Source organism: Penicillium cinerascens, assembly GCF_028974065.1.
Source record: "Penicillium cinerascens strain IBT 15544 chromosome Unknown contig_6_segment0_segment0, whole genome shotgun sequence".
In the NCBI taxonomy this organism is placed as follows: domain Eukaryota; kingdom Fungi; phylum Ascomycota; class Eurotiomycetes; order Eurotiales; family Aspergillaceae; genus Penicillium; species Penicillium cinerascens.
Window position 1 is genome coordinate 1447650 of NW_026695295.1, and position 22488 is coordinate 1470137.

Below are 22488 nucleotides of genomic sequence, written 5' to 3' on the forward strand. Positions count from 1 at the left end.
TTAATTGAATCCCCCCGATCAACGCTCTCCTCGGGAAAGAGGGGTCGCGATCGGGAATATCACGTGATATCGATAGCAGATAAAGCATTTTGGCGTATCGCATACTTGCAGCAAGGCGAAATGAAAGTCCTAATCAAAGAGGAAATGGTACAAGGAGGTAGTCGCAAATAGGGATCTGTGTGGAATTGGCAAGCTTTACTGGTGGTTTATTCAGGCAGGCAAAACAAATTGATCAGTTGACATGAATTGATTGGATCCTACGCCCCAGGTATCGTCTAACTCTCGAGACGCTAAAGACGAGGGATACATGGGGTGTGAGAAAATGCAGAGGGGGCATACAGACTGTGTCATGCAAGGTATAATTGAAATAAGTAGGTACGGCGGAAAACTGCCGTCGAAAGAGACAAACGGAAAGCGGCTCAAAAGCAAAGCCAGTTCGGGGAAAAAGGATACTAAAACATACAGCCATGAAGTGTATAGATACGAATCAGAAGGGGCGGGTGTGAAAGGTGAAAAAGCATTGACTGGATAGAACGAATCATTCGATCCTGGTCTTGCCCTCCTCGAGGAAGACGAGACGGGCATTGCTGATGCCGCGCTGGTGTCTTCTGTTAGGAAGCCAGTTTCCGATGATAGGATCAGAGCGTGCTTTGATCATAGCATCTTGGTATCCCTCGGCGCCGGCAATGGGTGTGTTCAGCTTCGGCCAGTTGACATAGAGCATGCCGTGGCCGTGAATGAAGCGGAAGCAGTACGCGCCAACCACTAACCAAAAGATCATGAAAATGCGCAGTGGCCAGACAGCGGCATCGGGTAGTTGTCTTGTGAGAGTCGCCACAAGAACCAAGAACAGACTGGCCGCGAAAACGTACGGAATGGCTTGGATGATGACAGGCCGCCGGTCCAGGAACAGCTGGACATTAGCGGGTCCTGAGGCAGAGGGGAGATAGACGCCCAAAAACACATCAAATCCATCTTGGCGGGGTCCATCCATAAAGTTATTGCGCACATATCTTGTGATAGAGTTTCTCAAATCTTGAAGAGCGCCAGCCCGGGTACGCTTGCCTGTGCGGGTGAAGTCGGTCTTCAAAGCACCTGTACCGGAGTAGGACTTGGAGACGACATCGGCATTGTCGGCCCAGATATTCCGGAAAAGATCCTCGAACTCGCGGTCATCGTTGGCCGCTTCGCCCTGGCGAAGAACACCAGCATCCGTAAGCTGTCGCGTAACCGCCCACCGGCCAAGCATGCTCTGCACAACGTTGGTTCGGTCGAGACAATCCATACAATTGGTCCGCACGACGCTGCTTTGTGTCGACCGAGCCTCTAGCTGTCCGCCGGGAACTCCTGGAGATTCCACACCCCTGAAGTAACCACCTTGGGTCAGTCCGTCTTGCAACCGACCCATCAGGAGTTCAGCACGGTGCCATTTGAGGCCTTTGGTCTCGTTGTGGAAATCAAAATAAATATAATGCAAACGATCCATCTCTTTCTGCTTGAGACCAGGCTCCAAGATGTGCATCTTCTCGGAAGTCATGTGATCAGCCTCGGTGGTCTCAGTTGAAGAAGAGATGAGAGTTCGAACCAGCTGCTCGTACGCTTTCTTGACGCGTTCCTCCCTGCCCTTCTGGTTGACGAGATTAACCATGTAGTTTTCTCCATAAAGACGGATCTGCTCGGAGAAATGCTTGCGCGCAGCTTCGACTGCGGTATCGACACCCCGGACCTGGAGCTTGGGCGTGTATTTGAGGTCGTTGACTTCGGCCCAGAACACAGGCACACTGCCTCGAGTTTGCACAAATGAGTACACCTGAAGGTCCTGGCTAGCTTTGCCATTGGTCATCGACTCTCCTCCCGCAAAGCCTGAAAGTCCACCTGTCGCATCGTTCAGGATCACAATCTGCTCTGTTTCGTTGTAATTCGAGACGTGGCCCTGCTCGTCGATTCCTCGAGAGAAATATCTAGTCCCGGCGCGGTGTCTGGATCGTCGGGTAACGAGCGCGAATGTGAATGACGTTCCCTTGACTCGGGCGGGAGTGATGCGCATCATTCCGAACATGACGGGGAGGATGTAGGGATCGACGCCCGGCTGGGGGCCATAGCGAATGCCGCTCGTGTCACTTTCTCCCAGGCTGAAGTCGATCAGGTCTGACTGAACGAAGCGGTTCCAGAAGAAACGGTCGTCGGCACGCTTCCACATAGGGATATTGGGAGCACTTTGCGATTGGCGCTGGAAGCTGTTGGTGAGATCCAGGGAGTAGGAGAAGTACATGGGCCCGGTGCGCAACATGTCTTTGATCAGCGCAAGGTACGTGTCTTCATCGGTATCGTGGAGCGGGCGTTCACGCATGGGAAGGAATTCCGTTGAGGCGACCTTGTACACCATATGGCCGCGTAGGCGTCCCATCGGCTGCGCCTTGGTGATGACTATGATGTACTTGTCTATCAGGGTCAGTACAAGAATCTAATGGTTTATGTAGCGTCAATTATGTAGCGTCAATACGTACCCAGCTTCAGCTTGATTATTCCCAAGATTCCAGCAATGCTAGAAATGCGCTTGGTGCCTGAAACGGAAAGGCCATCGCTAAGGCGAAGGTCGCCAGTCGGCCGGTCCACAACTAGTGTTGGTGCCTGGGGGGAGGACGGGGAGGTGAACGCATAGTGAGACGGTGATGCATGTAGATTGACATCTCTAAAAGGGAGTATTTGAGGGGCCATTTTGGGCAAATGACCGAAAGCGAAAGTGATGACCAGGGGAAAGACGAGAAACCTCTCCAGGAACCAAACACATGATCGACCGCGGCAGGTGTGCAAGTCAACAGCCAAGTACCGCCACACCGCCCCGCTGCGTCTGTGGCTCGTTCCGTCATCCACTCCAGTCTTCTGCCTCACTCTGATCTTCCACCTCCATCACTACTCTGAACCCTTCTCTCGAACACCCTCATCTGTACTCATTGTTTCTCGCTTTGAGGATTTTACTCTCTCTCCCTACCCGCCCTCACCCGTCTCCCCTGATCTCCTGGCCATGGCCTCCCGTCAACCAGCAGGCGCCCGCCCCGGGGCCAAATTCGCTCAGTTCAAGCTTGTCTTGCTCGGTACGTTGTCTCCGCTATAGTTAACTTGAATTCCACGCTACAGTTACATATGCTGATTACTCTTTTTCCTTTGTTTAGGCGAGTCCGCAGTCGGAAAGGTTCGATCTTCAGCCTGCCGCTATCTTTATCGGGCGCTAACATTATCGCTATCTCCAGAGTTCGTTGGTGTTGCGATTCGTTAAGGTGAGTTTCTGATGGCCGCCTCTTGGCTACTTGTAGATAAGATGTGCTTGGAAGAAAAAGGTAGATTGACAAGTCTGTCTAGGACCAATTCGATGATTACCGCGAGTCAACTATCGGCGCCGCTTTCCTGACGCAAACCATCTCCCTCGACGAAAGCACCACCGTCAAGTTCGAAATCTGGGATACTGCTGGCCAGGAGAGATATAAGTCGCTGGCTCCGATGTACTATCGAAACGCCAACTGTGCTGTTGTGGTCTATGACATCACCCAAGCTGTACGTCCGAATTGTGCACTCCCAACCCTCATTACGTTCGCTGACCATCGATTTTCTGCAATAGGCTTCGTTGGACAAGGCCAAGGCCTGGGTAAAAGAGCTTCAGCGTCAAGCTAATGAGAACATCGTGATTGCGCTGGCAGGTAACAAGCTTGATCTTGTTACCGAAAGTCCCGATAAGCGGGCTATTCCGACTGCAGACGCTGAGGCCTATGCCCGCGAGGCCGGTCTCCTCTTTTTCGAAACCTCCGCCAAGTCGTCGACGAACGTGCGGGAATTGTTCACAGCCATTGCGAAGAAGTTGCCTCTCGACCAAGCTGGTCCCCGGAACCTGCGCGGAGCGGCCCCTCGACCTGGTGTCGACCTGCGGCCCGAGGCCCCTGGCACTCAGGGTGCTGGTGCATGCAACTGCTAAGCCATTATATTTCTCGATCTCCTTGATATCCAGCTCTTGCGTTCACCTTCTACCGCCCTCCCCCGATCGTCCAATCTCAGTACGACCTCGTTTGGCCAGACTGACCTGGACCTCTACTACCATTTCATATCGACACGGGAGGTAGACTCTCGGCTCGCTGTCCATCTAGTCTATGTTTCCTGATCCTTTGACCTCTCGCTCGCCCTTTTCAGGGGTCCGCCGTCGACGGGGGTATTTTGACCTTTTCCACGGACGCTTCTGGAATTTGGCTTTAGACACGTTGCGGCAGGTCTCGCCTGCTTTTTTCCGCTTCCCTTGTATTTCTCCCTTTGAACCCGGCGTCTGCATCTACCCTTCTGTTCGGCCGAACTTCGCACTGTTATTATCCGGTTGTTCCTCTTTCCTTTTCTTTTCAGAGCCTCTTCAAGTATGCTAGGCCCGATAATACATTTTTTTCAGACTGTACACCTCATTTTTCAGATTAGAGTAGTGTCTGAAGAGTCGATGACAATTTAGCCTGCATTATCAGGTTAAAATTACAGTGTAAGTCAGTTAGCTAGTTAACGAAATATTGGCAGGCTGGTGACACCTGCCCAGGCGCCTGTGATAGAATCTAATCAGTTTATATGCGATCAGCCCGGCTATGGCCAGGCTGAAGGTGTCGCTGCATAACGACGAGCTGAGACTCCGAGACCGATGGAGGCACATCCTGTTGGGAGATCATCGTTTCTACACTCTGGGATCCTTAAATAGCTTTGCCTAAACATTGTAATTCGTATGGTGTACAATTCACACCTCACAGTTTCTTAGCCCCCTCAAACTGCCATATCGATTCCTTATCATGACAAGAGTCTTGCTATTCTTTATTGCCGAGCAGGCTAAAATTGTAAGTCAATATCTAACTACTTCGCAAGCAAAGTTGTGCACTGCTGATTGGGGTTTTAGTCCATTTATAAGGACTTTAATGTCCGCGAAGACGAGAGACCACTTGATATACCCATTTTCTCGCGTGGAGACGAACATTCGTCCAAATAATGCCAAGGCTCTATGTTATTGGTGAAGACCTGAGGCCCATGACTCTATATGATCTAGAACTTTGAGCTATTGGGAAGGCTTTTTTGCTGGAAGAAGGCAGGTGTAGGATTTGTGCAGTGTACAACAGTACGTTAATTTTCATGTGATGAAGTGATCTCAAGCTTATCAAAGAGATGAAGAAGCGCTCCTAGAAAGGCATAGTGGCAGAAAGACACAAGGTATAACCTAGAGATGACTCCAAAGACGCTATCATATTGAATGAGAAATATCAATAACGTGTTCCCTCGACACCTAAGTGACAATAAAATACGGCTCCCGAAGCAAACAGTAGGGTGAGTTCATCACCCCGCCTTCTATTCAATAAATCCTAACACAAATCTGACAGTTGTTGATTCGTGGGGGTTAACGGTTAACTAAGCTCGTCTTTCCGCCAACCATTTCGACGTCGCGGAGGTCGCGGGCGTCGCGGACTAGGCGGGTTGCATTGTCGCATTATATGTTTAGGCGGCCATGGGATCGACATCGCAGGGACACGGCCTCGAACTGGATAGAGATGTAAATATAAATCCTTTCAAATCTATCAGTAAATACCAATGATCCAACGCCATTCTAACTTCTTCTGACAGTTGCGAACGAAATGCATTTGGAATTTCAAACCATCAAAAGGGGATTGCTCGCCGCCACCACTGCGGTGAATGTCCCTTTATCACTAGAAGCTCCCGACAACGCCGTCCAAGCCCCAGGGAATTTCATGGGCTTTGGATTTGAGACAGCATTTATCAATGACTATGCGAACAGCTTCACCGTGAACCTGCTCAACTCGGTCGCAAAACGACTAGACACTGTTCCGATTATAAGAATTGGTGGAACCTCCGGTGATCGAGTGACATTTGATGAGAGTCAGCAGCAGGTGAAGGTTTGCATTCAGGGGGACTGCCCCATTGGATCATCAGCAAGCTACATACTTGGCCCAAGCTACTTCGATGGCTTCAAATACTTGAGCGACTTCGGCTTTACCTTTCAAGCACCTTTAGGCCCAGTGCTAAATATCTCGAACACTGCCATTTACGTATCGCGAGCATACGAACAAGTCAACAAGAACAATCTAGCTGCAGTTGCGATTGGAAACGAGCCAAATCTCTATTCCCACCAATACAATATCAACTATACACTTGATCAATACGTCAACGGCTCGAAAACAATCATGGACCTTGTTTCGAAAACTCTGGGTTTTAATGATAGAGTTCCCATGTTTGAAGTCCTTGATCTTTCATCTACCAAGGCTCAATTTAATCTGTACCGCCCCCTTATGCTGGCTAAATGATGCAGAATATACCTTACTGACAAATGCTCAGAATTGAGACATTCGAAGACAATCTAGACAGTTCTAAAGATGCTAAGATTGCAGCATGGCATTGGTATCAGCTCCCGGGCGACTATAATACTCTAGCACAGCAACAGGAATATCTGATGAACCACACTGCTATCGTCTTACAATTCGATCCATTGAAGCCGCAACTTGAATATTTGAAACAGAACAACCCGACCGTTCAACCTGTCTTGAGCGAGACTGGATCCGGCACCCAGAGCTCGATCGAGATTCTAAGCGGCTTTGGTGCAGCGTTGTGGTGCATCGACTTCCAACTATACAGCTTAACCCAAGGTATATCCCGTGTGGATGCATCTCATCGCCCGGCGGCTCTTCATAGTTACTGGGTACCGGATAACTCAGCGGGGACGTTGAACCCGGGGCCGCAAGTTCGTGGTGTTTGGTATGCCCTTCCATTTATTGCAGACTTTCTGGGACCGAATCCAGGAAAGGTCATTGAGGTCGATATGGGATCAGATACACTCGTCGCTTATGCAATCTACGATGCATCTACGAGTGCTGTCTCGAAGCTGGCGTTGATCAACCTCCGTGCATGGGCCATCGGGGATGGCAGCTCTCGTGGATCAGAAACAGTCTCCGTGCCTGTCTCCTTCGGTATCTCGTCTGTCAACGTCAAGCGACTTCAATCTGCCGCGGGCGCCCAGGCAATGGGTTTCGATTACGCCGGCCCATCCGAGAACATAACTTGGGCAGGAGAGCAATGGAGCTACTTCATTGATCGAGGAAATGGTCATCAAGTGGCCGGTGTGGCAGCGGAGGTATCTCATCCAGTATCTGATGGGAAGGTTCAGATTCAAATTCAGGACAGCGAGGCTCTTTCCATTGAGTTCTGGGACTCAAACTTGTTCGGGGGAAAGTCCCATGCCTGCGGGCAGCCAGGCTTTCCATCCTGTATCTAGGTCTTCCTTCATTTCGTTCAGTACGATCAATACTGAGAGAGGTAGACTAGTTTTATCCTGAATGATACCGACGTATATAAGTTTTACGCTGATGGAATCCATCGTAGAGATTATTGAGAGATGGGCAATTGTCTATGTCGTAACTTAACTGCTTGAAATAGCCCATCAACTCAATTCAGGAGAGGTGTCGGATCCGAGCAAGGTGCCATTTTGGTGCCAGTGTTGTGCTGCCGTTTCCCCGCTTTCCGCTCTACCAAATTAGGTTGAGGGGCACTGGCCACCCCAGACTTTTCTATTTAAGCACGGAGTACGGCGTATTTAACGAGAACGTGCGGAGGCTGGCCATCTTTCATCTCACGCGCTTCCATCATGGATGAAAATGTACACGACAGCAGCGTGGTGAGTGATGGGGCGCCTGCTCGCAAACGGTTCTCTCATCGTCGATCAGGATGTGCTACTTGTAGAAGACGCAAGGTAAATCATGCTAGATTGTTCCTATGATGAAATCTAACGTGTTTTGTTCCAGGTACGCTGTGATGAAAGGCAAGGAATATGTGGTAACTGCATGCGCCTCAATATCGATTGTCTCTGGTACCCGGCATCAGAGCTTCTCCAACGTTCGCGAGTGAATAATGCATGTGGGCGATGCAGACGAAAAAAGGTTTTCTGCCTCTACAATCTTGTATTTTATGATAGAGTCTGCTCTAACGCTTGCAAAGATTAGGTGTACATCTGGCCATTCAGCGGCACCATGCAGTCCTTGCCAAGTTGATGATGCAGAATGCAGCATTGTGAGGCATGAAGCAGAAGCCCCACAGATTCAAGCCGATCTTCCTGATAGATCTGAATTGAAAAAGCTACTTAATGTCTATTTTGATGGACCTCACAACTTCTACTTCTACACTTTCATCCACAGACCGACATTCCAACAAAAGCTGGATCGAGGCGCAATCCCGGATTATCTTCTCTTAATTGTGATTGCGACAGGCCTCCACTTCCTCGACCCCAAGGATAACCGGGCGGACCTTTGGGCAGACAAGAGTCGAAGTCTCATCATGATGGACATTTTCTCTCCGCCTTCGACAACCACTCTCCAAGGGCTTCTACTACTTCAACGCTACGAGTGGCATCGGGCCTCACATATGAATGCCTGGGTGCTTTCAGGATTGGCAATTCGTATTGCGCAGGGGCTCCAACTGAACCTTGAAATCCCAGACGAGACGCGCACTACAACCACCGTCCGTGAGACACGGAGGCGGCTTATGTGGAGCTGTCTTGTGATGGAATCGATGATCGAGACCGGTCGCAGTCCCCTGAGCAGACTCAACCTGAGCTCGATCGAGGTTCGACTCCCATGCGACGAAACAACGTTTCAGTTAGCTTTGGAGTCCGATATGACCGGACTGGATCAATCTGGCGTGGAGAGCTATGATAACACTTCCCATTTTGGAAGTCGCTCAGGCATCTCGGCGTTTTTAATAAGATTTGCAGTACTTCGGCGGGAAATTTTGAATTACACCTTGCCATATCATCCCCGAAACCGTGGCCATACACCACCGCAAGCCCCTTGGGATACAAACTCACCTTTTTGGAGCCACGAACAGAAGCTGGAGGATTGGCAGGCTTCCCTTCCGACAGAACTTCAATTCAAGGATGAGGTTTTGTATCGTCGTCACCCGCAGCTTTACAATTTTATCACCCTTCACTGCCTAATTCGTGGCTGTTGGTGTGATTTGAACAGGATAGGTTCTTACATTACAGCGTTATCTCAGATGGACGATGCACCAAGCCTGTTTCTTCGGTATCCTCAGCCCTTTATCGACAATTGTCGACAAAATCGCCTGCGACATGCGTTTTCAATATGCAAAGTCATCACTGAGAGTACAACACTTCAGGGGATAGATCATGACCCTGTTGTGGCAGTCTCGGCATCTCTTGCAATTCGGATTCTCACGATTGAGCGCCGGTTGGAGGATAGCCTTGCCCTTGGACTAACCGACGAAGAAGTCGATTTAGTTCTTGATGCACCAATACAGTGCGTTAGACGGGTTGCTGAGCGCTCAAAGCCTATTTCCGAGTTGGTATGTTTCTGCTCACAGCTTCCTTTTGTGAATTCTAAAACTAACTTACGGGACCCAGTTTCATTCAATTTGCACTCTTGCAAAACGCAACGGCTACCATATGGGTCTGGAAGATGAGTCTAGGTAAGGCCCTTTGTATTACACGTTGAATCACAACTAATCCAGCCAATCTTAACCGTCATAGTGGTACGACCTCCTCAAATCGGAGTGGCGGGATGCTCGGCAAGGCAGCATCACCTTCACTTCGCACATTTGGGACATTTGGAAGAATTCAAAATGACATGGCCTGTCGAGGTGATGAACTTGCCCCGACTGCCTGCAGTCCCGCCGATGAAGACAGCGACGTGTTTCACTATATTGGGCGTGATCAAACTAGGCGTCGCGTGGATGCAGCTACGATTCAAGCCAACCAGAACCCCACTCCACCGCCCTCAATATTTCCTCCCTTCGAGATGTTTCAACCTAGCTCAGTGGAAATGGGAAATGGCTGGGGCGACGGGACACTCAATTTCTCGATGAGCCCGGTCCAGCTGGGATGGATCAACCAAAGCCTGGACTGGGATTTGGACTACAATAACTTTGATTGAAACAGTGTTTTTAAAATTTACATATAGTTTATAAGCCGGGGTTTCAAACCATTACTTTGTACAAAACTTCTTGGGCGTTCTAAAGAACTTCTCCCGCTCTACCAATCCTCCGGGTTTCCAGTATTCATACTCGATCCAAGCGTTTTCCTAAGTGCACAGTAAGCAATGAACTCGAATCAATGACAGTAAGTTTGGGATGGTCCTACCTCCATTTGCTCTTCAGTGGCTTCAAGATAAGCCCCTAATTCTGGATGCAGGGGTACAACGCCGCATTCTTCCACGTATTGGTCCCAGTGCTTTAGCAACTCCGTGAGTTTATGTGGATACTCATCGCTCAAATCATAGATTTCACCCGGATCCTTCTCCAGATTGTATAGTTGCCAGCGATGTGGTCCCTTTGGTGCAGGGATAAACAGGGCCTTCCAGTCTGCAACGCGAATAGCAGCCCTCCCGCACAGCTCCCATCCCTGGACGAAGTCTTTAGGGTGCACGGAATCGGTTTCCCCCTTCACATTCAATATTTAGCTTCCAATTCAACGGTATCATTTCTCGCAATTTTATTACCTTTAGCCAGGAGTGCATGGTCTTTCCCCTCATTTCTGCGACCTCGCGTCCCTGGTATGTAGGCGCCGGATGTTTCAAACCAGCCATTTCTAAGATCGTGGGACCCACGTCCATGACGGTGGCAAAATCGTGCTTGATGGCGGCGGTATAGCCAGGGTATCGTGCAATACAAGGAACTCTCACGCCTCCCTCGCTTGTATAGAGTTTATATAAGCGAGAAGGCGCGGTTGCAGCCTGTGCCCAGCGCGGCCCGTACCATACAAAGGAGTTGGCCGCTCCGATGTTGTCGAAGCTGTTGTCATAGTACTTTCGAATGTGCTGTAGTAAAGGGCCTTTGACAAGTGGGTAAGCTTCGTAGGCAGCGCCCTCTGCACCATTGTCACTCATAAACATGATGAACGTGTTATCCAGTTCATCAATAGATTTCAGGTAGTCGAGAACCTTGCCCACGTTTTTGTCCATGCACTTGGAACAATTCATATTAGCAGCTGTGCCTCGAAGATTTTGAAGACGGAGGAATATACCTCTACCATGCCTGCGTAGGCCTCCATCGACCGACAAGACATCTCTTTCTCGTACTCAGTGAATTCATCCCACCCTTCGACGCGATCGTCAACCACAGGGTGAGCTTCTGTGTCCTTGTCGATCATGTCAAGCTTGATGAGGTTGGCCAGTCGTCTCTGCCTGAGAACCTCTGGGCCCTTATTATAGACACCACGATAGTTTTCGATGTGTTCCTTTGGAGCCTGCAATGGCCAGTGTGGAGCTGAAAATGCGAGATAGGCGAAGAAGGGATCGTCAGAAGTATCCTTTCCTTCCGACTTTTTCTGATACCATTCACTCATGTATTCGACAATTTTGTCACCGTAAGCATTGGAAGAGTAAAAGTCCTTTGGGAGGTCATCAAGGTCGACGTATTTGCCGTCTTCATTGTGGAGACAGATTAGACTCGTGTCCAAAAACTGAGGAGTGCCATTTTTGACTCTAAATTAAGCTTGTCAGAAATCTTGTCCGCTTGAAATCGACAAAGTGCAATCACTTACTCTCCCTCTGGTCTATAGTTAAAATGATTGGAGCTTCCAGGAAGCATCGCAAAGGAACGATTGAATCCTCGTGAGTGGGGTGCACGTTCTTGCTTGAGGCCTAGATGCCACTTGCCTGCCATCATGGTGTGATAGCCTCCATCGCGGAGAATTTCGGGAATTGTTACCACGCGCTCATTCAGGTAACCCTCGTAGCCAGGAATGCCTAGAACAATGGTCTGATCAGTTTGGGTCTTTGGGGTAACTTGAAAAGTACTACGGACCTCGTTGCGGTTTTGCATCGTAAAAGTTCCCATTCTCTGTGACAGGCTCGCCTTCGAACCGAGACCAGCCAGTATAGTTGGTAAACTCGATTAGGTTTCCCAAGCCTGCGATATGGTGGTCTGTACCCGTCATGATCATAGCTCGAGTAGGTCTGAGAGAGCATTTTTAGATTTAGCTTTTCATTTGAGACGGGAAGTACAAAATATCTACGCAATGCTAATTTCAGCGGGAGAAAGTACTCACGAGCATGCTGCAGCCGAATGAAACCCGGTGTATCGGACACCTTCATGCCCGAGCTTGTCAATGTTGGGCGTTTTGATCTCTCCTCCAAAACAGCCGACATCCGAGAATCCCATGTCATCAGCCACAATGACAAGAAAGTTCGGTCGTTTCTGGCTGCTGCCCATCTTGAACTTTTGGCCAGTTGAAAGGAGTATGAAAAGCAAGAAAAGTGACGGGACCCGGAGCGAAATTGATCTGCAGGGTGAAAGATTTGGCAGAATCTCTTGATAGAAGACATTACTCGAGGTCAATTCGACTAAGACTTAAATGTTAGCCCGTGCTTGGGTAGTCGAGCGATGAGCGCGCGGGACTGACCCGTCCGCGAGCTCCGCGAGATGGGCTGGTGGGTGGCGAGCTCCGCAACCCCGGATTTTGCGTGATCTGGCGTGATCTGACGACTATCACCGGTCACAGCCTTAGTGGCTTTTAGATTTAAATTCAACAGGGATATGGGGGGAACTATGTCTCAAAATACATGTCCGTCGCTTGATAGACAAATTTGGATGCGCGAGGAACTAAATTTATTTTAGATTGCACCACCGGTTTTTGAGCGCCTCGGCCATCGATGGGCTATTTGGATTCTCGTTGTCCTTGCTTGGGTTGGAGTCATTTTGGAATCGACTGCGCATAATATAGCGTAGTTCATAGTGGGACGGATTGTCATATATTTCAGGTGTGTTACTCTCATTGCAAGTTGAAAGACCGAGAGAGCGTATTAATTACTTTGTAGTGTGGGAATTGCAGAAGTGACTTCAACGTATTTTCACTTTCTGCAATGACATTTGACGCAGAACTTGATACTGAGCTGTAACCTAGCGGCTACCAGTCTGAGATTTCTCCCCCAGCTATGCGAGGCACAATTGCTGGCTCTCTCCAACTATTCAACCTGATCGGCCAGATTCTCGCTTCAGGTATAAACCGTGGCTATTCAACCTCGGAGAATGAATCAGCGTAAGTTCTATCCGCTGCCTTTTTAGGACGTTTGCTGAAACTCCCCCGAGATGGATTGTTCCCGTTGCATTCCAGGCAGTTATTCCTCTATTGGTATTCTTAGGGAACTTCTTTATCCGTAAGCCATGATAATATTCCCTGTTCCCTTCTGTATAGACAAAAAGTGATCAGATATAGCGGACTCGCCTCGGTGGCTTATGAGCAAAGATTGGAATGAAGAAGCAATCGAAGTTCTCAATAGGATTCGACCAAGAGCAGATGTTGATGCTGGACTCACGAGAAGTGAAGCAAGCACAATTCGCGAGGCCATTCAAGCAGACTTGGAACAAACCAGCTGGATGGACTTATTTGTACACGCTCTAATCCAACAACCCATCGAATACTGAACCGCTAACGCCTCACCATTTAGAGAAACAACAATTTACGTCGAACTTCTCTGGCATGTTCACTTCTTTTCTTGCAACAATTTCTTGGTCAAGGCTTTGTTTCAGGATGTAGGTTGCTTCTTGGTTGAGAAAACGAAAATAGATCGGATCTAATTATCGTTTCAGACTCGCCTCAATTCTACGATTCCGTGGGTCTATCAGATCAGGCATTCACCTACAACATTGGCTCAGCAACAATTGGCTGGGGAGGCTGCTTACTTGGAATGATTCTTAGTGATTTCGTCGGCCGGAGACCTGTGTTGATATGGGGCGGTTTAGGTCAAACGGTCTTCTTGTTCGTTGTTGCAGGGCTCGGTATTCGCAAGAACCCAAGCACATCTGGTGCAAATGGACTTGTCGCTGGAGTAATGCTATATTTCTTCATGTATTCAGGGTAAGCATCATTATATCCATGCGTCTTTGACTTACTCGATGCTGAACCGTTATGCTTCCGTTTTTAGTACCTGAGGCCCCTTGGCATTCGCAGTCGCAGCGGAAGTGGGATCAGCACGCCTCCGAGCAAAAACCTTGTCTCTGGGTATTGCACTAAAGTGAGATCACTCTACCGAGTCGCTTATACAGTATTTCTAACTTAAGACGCAGCATGATATCTGCTTTCGTTGTGTCATTTTCTGTGCCTTACATTCTTAACGACATAGGTGCCAATATCGGATGGGTTTTCGGTTCAATTGCATTTGGATGCGCGATATTGGTATATTTCGTTTTGCCTGAAACGAAGGTTGGTCGATCTTTTAAAGTATCCTCGTTATTTACCCTCGTGCTGAACTATACAGGATCGATCCCTTGAAGTTTGTTTCCCTAGTCTATCTTTTCATTTTTTTACTAATCAAGCCCCTAGGAACTGGATGAACTGTTCAAAGTAAGCACGGCATTTTCATTGAGGCATAAATCATACTAACTTATTCAGTCAAAAGGTGCGACGAGAGACTTTAGCTCAGCTCAGACATATCGTTCAGAGAAGTAGTAGTAATGTGACCTTGCGCGATATGCAATTCTTATCGGTATACCTGGAAGAACAGTTTATGTGCTTGGTATTGTGGGAGCCCGGAAGCGAAGACTAGCCTGTGACCGTTGATAGTTCCGTGTACCCAATTTCCTTTCCAGCATCCGTCCAAACTGAGGTACCATGTTTCGTAACTTTCTCCGTGAATGTAAGTTTTTGATCCTCTTCTACTGATTGCGGCACCGATGGTCGTGATGACCCACACCTCGAGTTCAGAACATCGCTCCAAGGACTTTCAAGGTCAGTGAGTAAAAACATGAATAATGATAATAAAAAGTTAACGGCGCAAAATAATATTTTTAACTGATATTGAGAAGTTCTGTTATCGCACGTTTTTCTACTGGTTTCATATAAAATTTGATGAATTTTTGCAGGTAAATGGGTATTTCTCAAAACGTTGGCCTCCATAACGTAGGTGTGGTGAGCATCGACGTAGAGATTAGTGCCCCTTAGGCGGGTCAACAGATTGTGAGTTCTCTTCTGCCGGAACACTATCGAGGGTTCCCAGCTTTGCCCCAATAGGTTGCATCTCACTTGAATCCAATTGGAATTGACCAATCTTGCGCAGGGGAACACCTGTTTCAAATATCTTTTCGACCTGCTCCAGACTTTGGCCTTTCAGTTCGGGAATACAGAAATAGCCAAATATCAGGGCAAGGAAAGACATTGAGCCGTATCTAAAAGACATTAGTGAATGCAAGTCGACCGCATTTGAGTCAAAACTCACATAAATCCAACTTCGCTTCCCAAGTCAGCATATCCAGCGTCCAGAAGATACGGTATGGTAAATGATACAACAAAACTGCCCATATGTGATTAGCAAGACACACCCTTCTCACAAAATTGGCACGCTTACATTGTCAAAATGTTGACAATTGCTCCAAGGCGGACGGTTTTATCTCGTAAACGAGAGGCGGCCATTTCTGTGATCAATGTGTAGTATAAGGGGGCGATTGTTGCCGCATAAGTCGCCTGGTACAGCAACATCGTAGCCACAATGCCCTGGCTGGCGGTATACGTGACCGGCTTATGAATCCCTAAGCCACCAGTAGCCATGAGGAACACGCACAAAAATGCGGAACCGAAAAACCAGAGCTTTCGACGACCGATACGATCGACCAAGAGAATTCCCACGAGAGCGGTCACTGTATTGAGTGCTGTCTGGGCGACGGTGACATCCCAAGGGTTGATAGTACCTAATGATTTGACGAACACCGCAGAATAATGGCCACTGAATGAGTTGCCGGTGGCCTGGAAGAAAAACGCCACGCCCAGGACAACGAGTGTTCGGCGACGATTGTGGCCTTTGAACAGATCACTGTATGTTCCTTGATCTTGCTCCTCTTGCAAAGACAGTCGAATCATTTGTAGTTCTTCTTCTGGTGAGACCTCGTTCCCTCGGCCACGAAGCGTGATGAGTGCTTTCAAGGCTTCATCATCTCGCTCTTTCATAAGAAGCCATCGGGGAGACTGGTGGAACTGGTAAGCAACAAAATAATTTTTCAATGATAACATGCCATACCTCTGGGATGAACCAAATACAGCTAGCAACAAAAGATGGAATAATATAGTATAGACCGTATGGTATCATCCTGTAGAAAAGACGTGAAAGTCGATTGGTGAGAATTGGTTGCAACGCAAGGCATAAGGAGATTATTCAATCTAGAAAAAGTCACAGGTGTTCGGGACAAGACGTACCACGAGCGATTATCCTTGATTTCACTTGTTCCCCGACAGATTGAGTTTACTATCAGGCCACCAATCCCCAAAGAGAGTTGGTATGAACCGACGGCAAGGCCACGGATCGGACCAGGCACAACCTCGGACTGGTAAACAGGGACAGAGCTCAACTCCATTCCGATATAAATATAATTGAGAATTCGACCAGCAAGGAGCTGCCATTTGTTATGGCTGACGCCTGATGTCACCAAAATAGTCGCAGTGCAAAGGGCCCAAATGGACATGCAAAAGATAGTCATGCGACGGCCATAACGAGCACTGATAAGACTTCCGATTATAGCGCCTGTGGGGTTTTTTGGTCAATGGAAATGATTCACATGGAGAGATTTTATACACTCACCCGCTGCGAACCCGATGTAAGTCAACCCATTCAATAGTGACAAGTAATATGCCTCAAGTGCGCATTTTCCCTCGGATTCACAGACCCCAAAGACTCTGTCGAAGGCATCCATGGCCTGGGTTGAGTTGAAGCCCTGCTGGTCGAAGGCTACCACTTGAAAATCAGCTTTTTATTCTTGATTAATCAACAAAACGTCACAAACCATAATTAAACGTTGATATCGCGACCAGACCACATGCCAGTGCGAGGTTCCTCGTAAAATATTTCGTATAATTACTGGGCTTGAGAGCCTCCCAGTCGATCATGGGAGGCATTATTATGGCTCAACGTGCAGCCGAGGAGCATAAAAAGATAGAACAGTAAAGTGTTCAGGAAAATATGACAAATTGCTATGGAGATGTGTTTCGGTTGTACGACGCATTTTGTATACGCCCAGCTGCCTTTATATCTCCTCCATGCAATTCCGAGCTCAAACGACAATAGAGATCATTAATCGGGGAACCAAACTTCTGGGGTACAAGACAATGCGGGGTGCTGGCGAGGGCCAATCCCAGCGGTCCTGAACGAACATAATTGTGGGGTTTCTGAACACGACCGCAAGGATGGTTCCATGAAACGACCTCGTCTAATAATCTTTTAGAGTTGCTGTAGCCGACCGGGTATCGTCTCGCTGCCGGAGAGAGGACAGTGCGGGGGCATCGGCTACTTTATCAGTCGTGTCTCGCGGAGCTCGCGGATCACCACCAGCCGATTACCGCCAGGGGGTATGATAAAACATCATTTTTTTTTCATTGTTAATATGCAAATGAGCTGCGTTGCGAAAGCTGTCGGTCTCTTCAAACTCAATATAATATAGCTCTTCGCTTAGAGACATGACGAAACGACCCAATTTCCTCATCATCCTTGCAGATGACTTGGGCTTTTCTGATGTCGGCTGCTTTGGAAGCGAAATCAAAACGCCCAACATCGACAAGCTTGCGCAAAATGGCTTGCGGTTCACAGGTCAGCCGAATCTACTCACATATGTCTCAAGCTCAAGTTGTTAACCTGATACAGACTTTCATGCGACTGCTTTATGCAGCCCATCTCGCTCAATGGTATCTTCTGATGTCACAAACTTGAACATTCATATACTCATTTTGTCCTTCGCAGATCCTGACTGGAACAGACAATCACATAGCCGGCTTGGGTTCACTGGTTGAATGGCTAGCCATGCCTGCGGGAGAGAACCCCAAGGGTATCAAAGAGAGCCAAGCACCAGCCAGAGGTAAGCCCGGGTACGAGGGCTACTTAAATGAAAAGGTCGTACCCTTGCCTGAAATTCTCCAAGATGCTGGCTACTTGACTTTGTGTTCCGGCAAGTGGCATCTTGGCTTGCGGAAAGACAAGTCCCCTTGTGCTCGAGGCTTTGAAAGATCTTTCGCTCTTCTGCCAGGTGCATCCAATCATTTTGGTTGGGAGCCTCAGTTCGAAGAGAATGAGGCTCCGAAGCCATTCAGTCTTACATATTCTCTCCACATGGAAGACGGAGAATACGTTCCTGAGTCCCAACTCCCTCCAGACTGGTATTCTTCAAATAGCTATACCGATATCTTGCTACGGTACCTTAAGGATTGGAAGGAGGAAAATGATGAGGCAGAAACCGACCGCCCCTTTTTTGCATACTTTCCCTTCTCTGCTCCGCACTGGCCATTGCAAGCCCCTCAGGAATTCATCCAGCATTACCGTGGCGTGTACGATGATGGTCCAGATGCTCTGCGACTCCGTCGATTGGCAAAGTTGAAGGAAATGGGACTTGTTGAGAAGTATGTTGAGCCACACCCAGTCGATGCCCCGGAAGTTCCAGAATGGGATCAACTCTCACCAGAGCATCAAGCGAGGTCGGCCCGTGCCATGGAAGTTTATGCTGGCATGGTCGAGTGCATTGACCATAATGTAGGCCGAGTTTGCGATCATCTCGAAAGCATTGGGGAGCTAGACAACACTTTTGTCGTGTTTCTGTCGGATAACGGAGCCGAAGGAGGTGCACATGAGGCGAATCCGGCATTCCAGGGCGGACCTATGCGCTATCTTCAACGATACTATGACAACAGTTTGGAAAATTTGGGTAACTACAATTCTTTCATTTGGTAGGTGATGACCATGAGCAAATATCCTCGTTGCATCCTGTCTTGAGAACCTTTGTTTATAACTTCTTAGGTACGGACCGCGGTGGGCACAAGCTTCTACTGCTCCGTCCCGTCTATACAAGAGCTTTGTCACTCAGGGAGGAATCAGAGTACCTCTTGTGGCCAAATTCCCATCTGGATTTAATTACCCGTCCTCTCCTAACGGAATCACTCACCAGTTTGCAACAGTGATGGATTTGGCCCCATCCATACTCGAAATGGCAGGGATCAAACACCCGGCGCCCACATGGAAGGGTCGAGAGGTGGTCAGTATGCGTGGCAAAAGCATGATTCCTTGGTTACGTGGAGATGCGAGCTCTATTCACGAGAACGGTGCAGTAGAAGGGTGGGAGATGAATGGGCGTGCAGCGATACGCAAGGGAAATTGGAAGGCAATTTACATGCCTTCAACAAAAGCAGGGCCATCTCCCAAGGGATATGATCGATGGGAGCTGTTCAATCTTGACGATGACCCCGGCGAGATTCATGACCTCTCTTCAGATAGACCCGACTTGCTGAAAGAGTTGAAGCAACTTTGGGATCAATACGTTTTGGATGTGGGTGTTGTGCCGCTTAACCCTGAGCTTGGGGAATATATCGCGGCGACGGAGGAACAGATGCCGAATGATGGCTGGCTTGAGTACGAATATTGGAAGAAGGGCGCCATAGAAGACCCTGAGGCTTTTTTCCGTGCTCCTCGTCGCTTCGACCACGAGGGTACACGTATCGCGTAGAATTCCAAGACAGCTACAAGGACATATACTACTAGATAGCAAATATGAGTGAACAAAGCCGATCCGAATATATAATGCATATGTGTTACCCTCGATACCCCCTAAGCAAGCGACGGCGTCGTCGAGCTCGGCCTCGAGTATTTGGTAGCAGATTCAAGCTGGTCTAAATGTAATGAAGAGATTTTAGGTCACCTTCCCTGAATTTCCGATTTACATCAGCTTCCTAACCGTCGTCTATATTAATGAAAATATACTAACCTTACATTAATTTGCTTGTTCTGCTTGGTGGCAAATATATTTGTACAGTACATACCTTGTGGGACTCGTGTGCAAGAACAATAAAAGTCGTTTCTGAGCTTCCCACCGAAAGTATTGGGACTTGACAGGCATACGTACGTATTGGGAATATACAATTATTTGGACTTCCTAGCATCCATCAATTGTGCACAGTGACGCAGGCCAGAGACGGGAGTCGAGCGACACCGGGCTGACCGCCCGCAGGATTATCGGAGCGGATCGCGACTTGCTCGACTTCCCGTTTCTCTACCCATCCACATTTGCCAACTCTCCCCGCTCTCTGGCGATTGTGCGGCTCGTCATGCTGCGCTCCTCAATTGCTCCGGGCCGGCAACTGCTGTTGGTCCCCGTTCGCCAACGGATCCCTTCGCAATGGTTGTCCAAGGCCGGCGCTAGCAGCCGGCTCTCGGGTCAGGTACGACGAACCATTGCTCATGTGCCCGTCCACTCCTAGCTAACATTCAATCCTGCGCAGCGATTCTTCGCCGATTCAAAGCCTCCTACCTCTGGTGGCCCGACGCCCGTTACCCCTTCTTCCGAATCGAGCGTCCCCCCGGAGACTATCCCCAAGCTCACCGAGCAAGGTACGTACCGCCGGCCTCTTATATCGACATCCAAGTTTTGGGATCGTCAACTAATCAAATATTCTTTCAGAACCCAAGGCTTCCCATACAGCTCCCGCGGCTGCACCTCGCAAGACCGGCCGATTCCGCCGATTCCTCCTGTACCTGATTCTTACCTCCGGTTTCGCGTACGGCGGTAGCATCTTCCTGGCCCTCAAGTCCGACAACTTCCACGACTTCTTCACCGAGTATATCCCCTATGGCGAGGAGTGTGTTCTCTACTTCGAGGAGCGTGACTTTTACCGCCGGTTTCCCAACGCCTCGCGACACCAAAACCGCATTACTGCTGCCCCTCGAGACGAGGGCAAATCAGTGACAATCTCTAGCAAGAGCGGTCTGTCATGGAAGGTCTCGGACGAAGAATCAGGAAGCGACGTCTCCAAGAGTGGTCCTCACATGAGCGCTCGGGCTCATGCGGGCCAAACCAAGACCGAGAGTGCCTCGTCCGAGGAACTGAAGGCGGCCGTCCTGAAGGCCAAGGAAGACAAGGCCAGCAAGACAACGGGCCAGAAGGAGACCAAGCCTGCCCCCAAGGAGGCCAAGCCCGCCGCCAAAGAGGAGAAGACTGTCTCTCTCGATGAGCCCCGCCAACCCGCTGTTTCTGTTAGCAACATTGAGCTGCTGAAGGTTCAGGAGGGTGATGATACAGTGGTGCAGGAGCTGGTCAAGACTTTTAATAGCATCGTCTCCGTCATCAGCACCGATGAGAATGCCGCCAAGTACTCTTTGCCGGTCTCCAAGGCCAAGGAAGAGCTGCAGAAGATTGGTGACAAGATCTCTGCCATCCGGACCGAGGCCTCCAAGGCCGCGCAGGAAGAAATCAACAAGGCCCACAACACTTTTGACGAGTCAGCTCGAGAATTGATCCGCCGTTTCGAGGAGATGCGCAATGCTGAAGTTGCTCAGTTCCGCGAGGAGTTTGAGGCCGAGCGTGAGAAGCTTGCTCTGGCTTACCAGGATAAGATCAAGACTGAGCTTCTCCGTGCTCAGGAACTCGCCGAGCAGCGCTTGAAGAACGAGCTTGTGGAACAGGCTATCGAGCTTAACCGCAAATACGTCCACGAGGTCAAGGACCTGGTCGAGCGCGAGCGCGAAGGCCGTCTCAGCAAGCTGAATGAGCTCACTGCGAACATCACTGAGCTTGAGAAGCTGACTACAGGCTGGAGCAGCGTTATCGATACCAACCTGAAGACTCAGCAGCTCCAGGTTGCCGTGGACGCCGTCCGCTCTACTCTCGAGCGCGCCGAGGTCCCCCGCCCGTTCGTTCGTGAACTGGTCGCTGTCAAAGAGCTGGCTGCTGACGACCCAGTGGTCGATGCCGCTATTGCCTCTATCAACCCCACTGCCTACCAGCGCGGTATTCCCTCCACGTCTATGATCATGGACCGTTTCCGTCGGGTCGCTAGCGAGGTTCGCAAGGCCAGTCTGCTGCCCGAGGATGCTGGTATCGCCAGCCACGCGGCCAGCTTGGTCCTGAGCAAGGTCATGTTCAAGAAGGATGGCCTGGCTGACGGTGACGATGTTGAGAGCATTCTCATTCGCACCGAGAACTTGCTGGAGGAGGGCAACGTGGATGCCGCTGCCCGTGAGATGAACGGCCTCCAGGGCTGGGCCAAGATCCTGAGCAAGGATTGGATGGTCGATGTACGCAGGGTTCTTGAAGTCAAGCAGGCTCTCGAGGTGAGTTGAACCCTATCTATGTCTATGTTTCATTGCTAATCTGTTTTCCGTCTAGGTCATTGAGACCGAGGCCCGCCTCCAGTGCTTGCGGGTGGAGTAAGCATATATTGAGCGATGCTGAATTCATTCAATCCTGTATATCTTCGTCTTGCCTACAGGAAGTGTACCTCTAGTTGTACTTTTGCGTTAGACCCAAATGCTAGAACGTTTCCTATGTGCCCATCTTTGAAAATAATTGTAGAGACACAGTCATCAATATTGGTTCCGAAACCGAACATCCATATACAACTTCTTTGCGGTCCTTGAAATCGTACAACGGGCTTACTCAGCACTCCGCAGCGTGACGCGCAATGTCCGATGCTGTAGGTCGGCCAACGTCGTGCAGATCCCGTAC

General features: G+C 49.2%; 8 protein-coding genes across 8 annotated transcripts; 5 read left to right on the forward strand and 3 right to left on the reverse strand.

The window, feature by feature from the left end:
- Nucleotides 1-538: 538 nt before the first annotated feature.
- Nucleotides 539-2718, reverse strand: N7498_006521 (putative phosphoinositide phosphatase (Sac1); the record flags this gene model as incomplete). Its single annotated transcript, XM_058453583.1, has 2 exons — nt 539-2442; nt 2508-2718. 2 exons carry the CDS (start codon nt 2716-2718, stop codon nt 539-541), a joined length of 2115 nt encoding a protein of 704 aa, XP_058307774.1.
- Nucleotides 2719-2957: 239 nt separating this feature from the next.
- N7498_006522 (Rab family GTPase) lies at nt 2958-4268 on the forward strand. Its single transcript, XM_058453584.1, has 5 exons — nt 2958-3095; nt 3174-3193; nt 3252-3278; nt 3361-3552; nt 3617-4268. Exons 1-5 carry the CDS (start codon nt 3026-3028, stop codon nt 3965-3967), a joined length of 660 nt encoding a protein of 219 aa, XP_058307775.1. The 5' UTR covers nt 2958-3025; the 3' UTR covers nt 3968-4268.
- Nucleotides 4269-5639: 1371 nt separating this feature from the next.
- Nucleotides 5640-7291, forward strand: N7498_006523 (glycosyl hydrolase family 79 C-terminal domain-containing protein; the record flags this gene model as incomplete). The annotated part of the gene is made up of 2 exons (XM_058453585.1): nt 5640-6298; nt 6358-7291. The coding sequence occupies 2 exons, from the start codon at nt 5640-5642 to the stop codon at nt 7289-7291; spliced, it is 1593 nt and encodes a 530-aa protein (XP_058307776.1).
- Nucleotides 7292-7660: 369 nt separating this feature from the next.
- Nucleotides 7661-9959, forward strand: N7498_006524 (fungal specific transcription factor domain-containing protein; the record flags this gene model as incomplete). The annotated part of the gene is made up of 6 exons (XM_058453586.1): nt 7661-7690; nt 7740-7765; nt 7818-7916; nt 8079-9372; nt 9431-9495; nt 9557-9959. 6 exons carry the CDS (start codon nt 7661-7663, stop codon nt 9957-9959), a joined length of 1917 nt encoding a protein of 638 aa, XP_058307777.1.
- Nucleotides 9960-10010: 51 nt separating this feature from the next.
- N7498_006525 (arylsulfatase) lies at nt 10011-12237 on the reverse strand (the record flags this gene model as incomplete). Its single annotated transcript, XM_058453587.1, has 7 exons — nt 10011-10106; nt 10166-10465; nt 10524-10988; nt 11048-11507; nt 11567-11771; nt 11830-11981; nt 12074-12237. 7 exons carry the CDS (start codon nt 12235-12237, stop codon nt 10011-10013), a joined length of 1842 nt encoding a protein of 613 aa, XP_058307778.1.
- A 2714-nt stretch (nt 12238-14951) lies between these two features.
- N7498_006526 (sugar transporter) lies at nt 14952-16906 on the reverse strand (the record flags this gene model as incomplete). The annotated part of the gene is made up of 7 exons (XM_058453588.1): nt 14952-15189; nt 15240-15314; nt 15369-15982; nt 16035-16104; nt 16211-16535; nt 16593-16745; nt 16795-16906. 7 exons carry the CDS (start codon nt 16904-16906, stop codon nt 14952-14954), a joined length of 1587 nt encoding a protein of 528 aa, XP_058307779.1.
- Nucleotides 16907-17464: 558 nt separating this feature from the next.
- N7498_006527 (arylsulfatase) lies at nt 17465-19494 on the forward strand (the record flags this gene model as incomplete). Its single annotated transcript, XM_058453589.1, has 3 exons — nt 17465-17594; nt 17773-18721; nt 18792-19494. The coding sequence occupies 3 exons, from the start codon at nt 17465-17467 to the stop codon at nt 19492-19494; spliced, it is 1782 nt and encodes a 593-aa protein (XP_058307780.1).
- A 598-nt stretch (nt 19495-20092) lies between these two features.
- On the forward strand, nt 20093-22194 carry N7498_006528 (MICOS complex subunit MIC60; the record flags this gene model as incomplete). The annotated part of the gene is made up of 4 exons (XM_058453590.1): nt 20093-20206; nt 20267-20375; nt 20446-22094; nt 22150-22194. 4 exons carry the CDS (start codon nt 20093-20095, stop codon nt 22192-22194), a joined length of 1917 nt encoding a protein of 638 aa, XP_058307781.1.
- Between the last annotated feature and the right edge of the window lie 294 nt (nt 22195-22488).

Coding starts and splice junctions, on each gene's coding strand:
- N7498_006522 (XM_058453584.1), top strand. CDS start 3,026: ATGGCCTCCCGTCAACCAGCAGGCGCCCGCCCCGGGGCCAAATTCGCT. Junction 3,194..3,251: donor GCGAGTCCGCAGTCGGAAAG/GTTCGATCTTCA, acceptor CGCTATCTCCAG/AGTTCGTTGGTGTTGCGATT. Junction 3,279..3,360: donor TGGTGTTGCGATTCGTTAAG/GTGAGTTTCTGA, acceptor AAGTCTGTCTAG/GACCAATTCGATGATTACCG.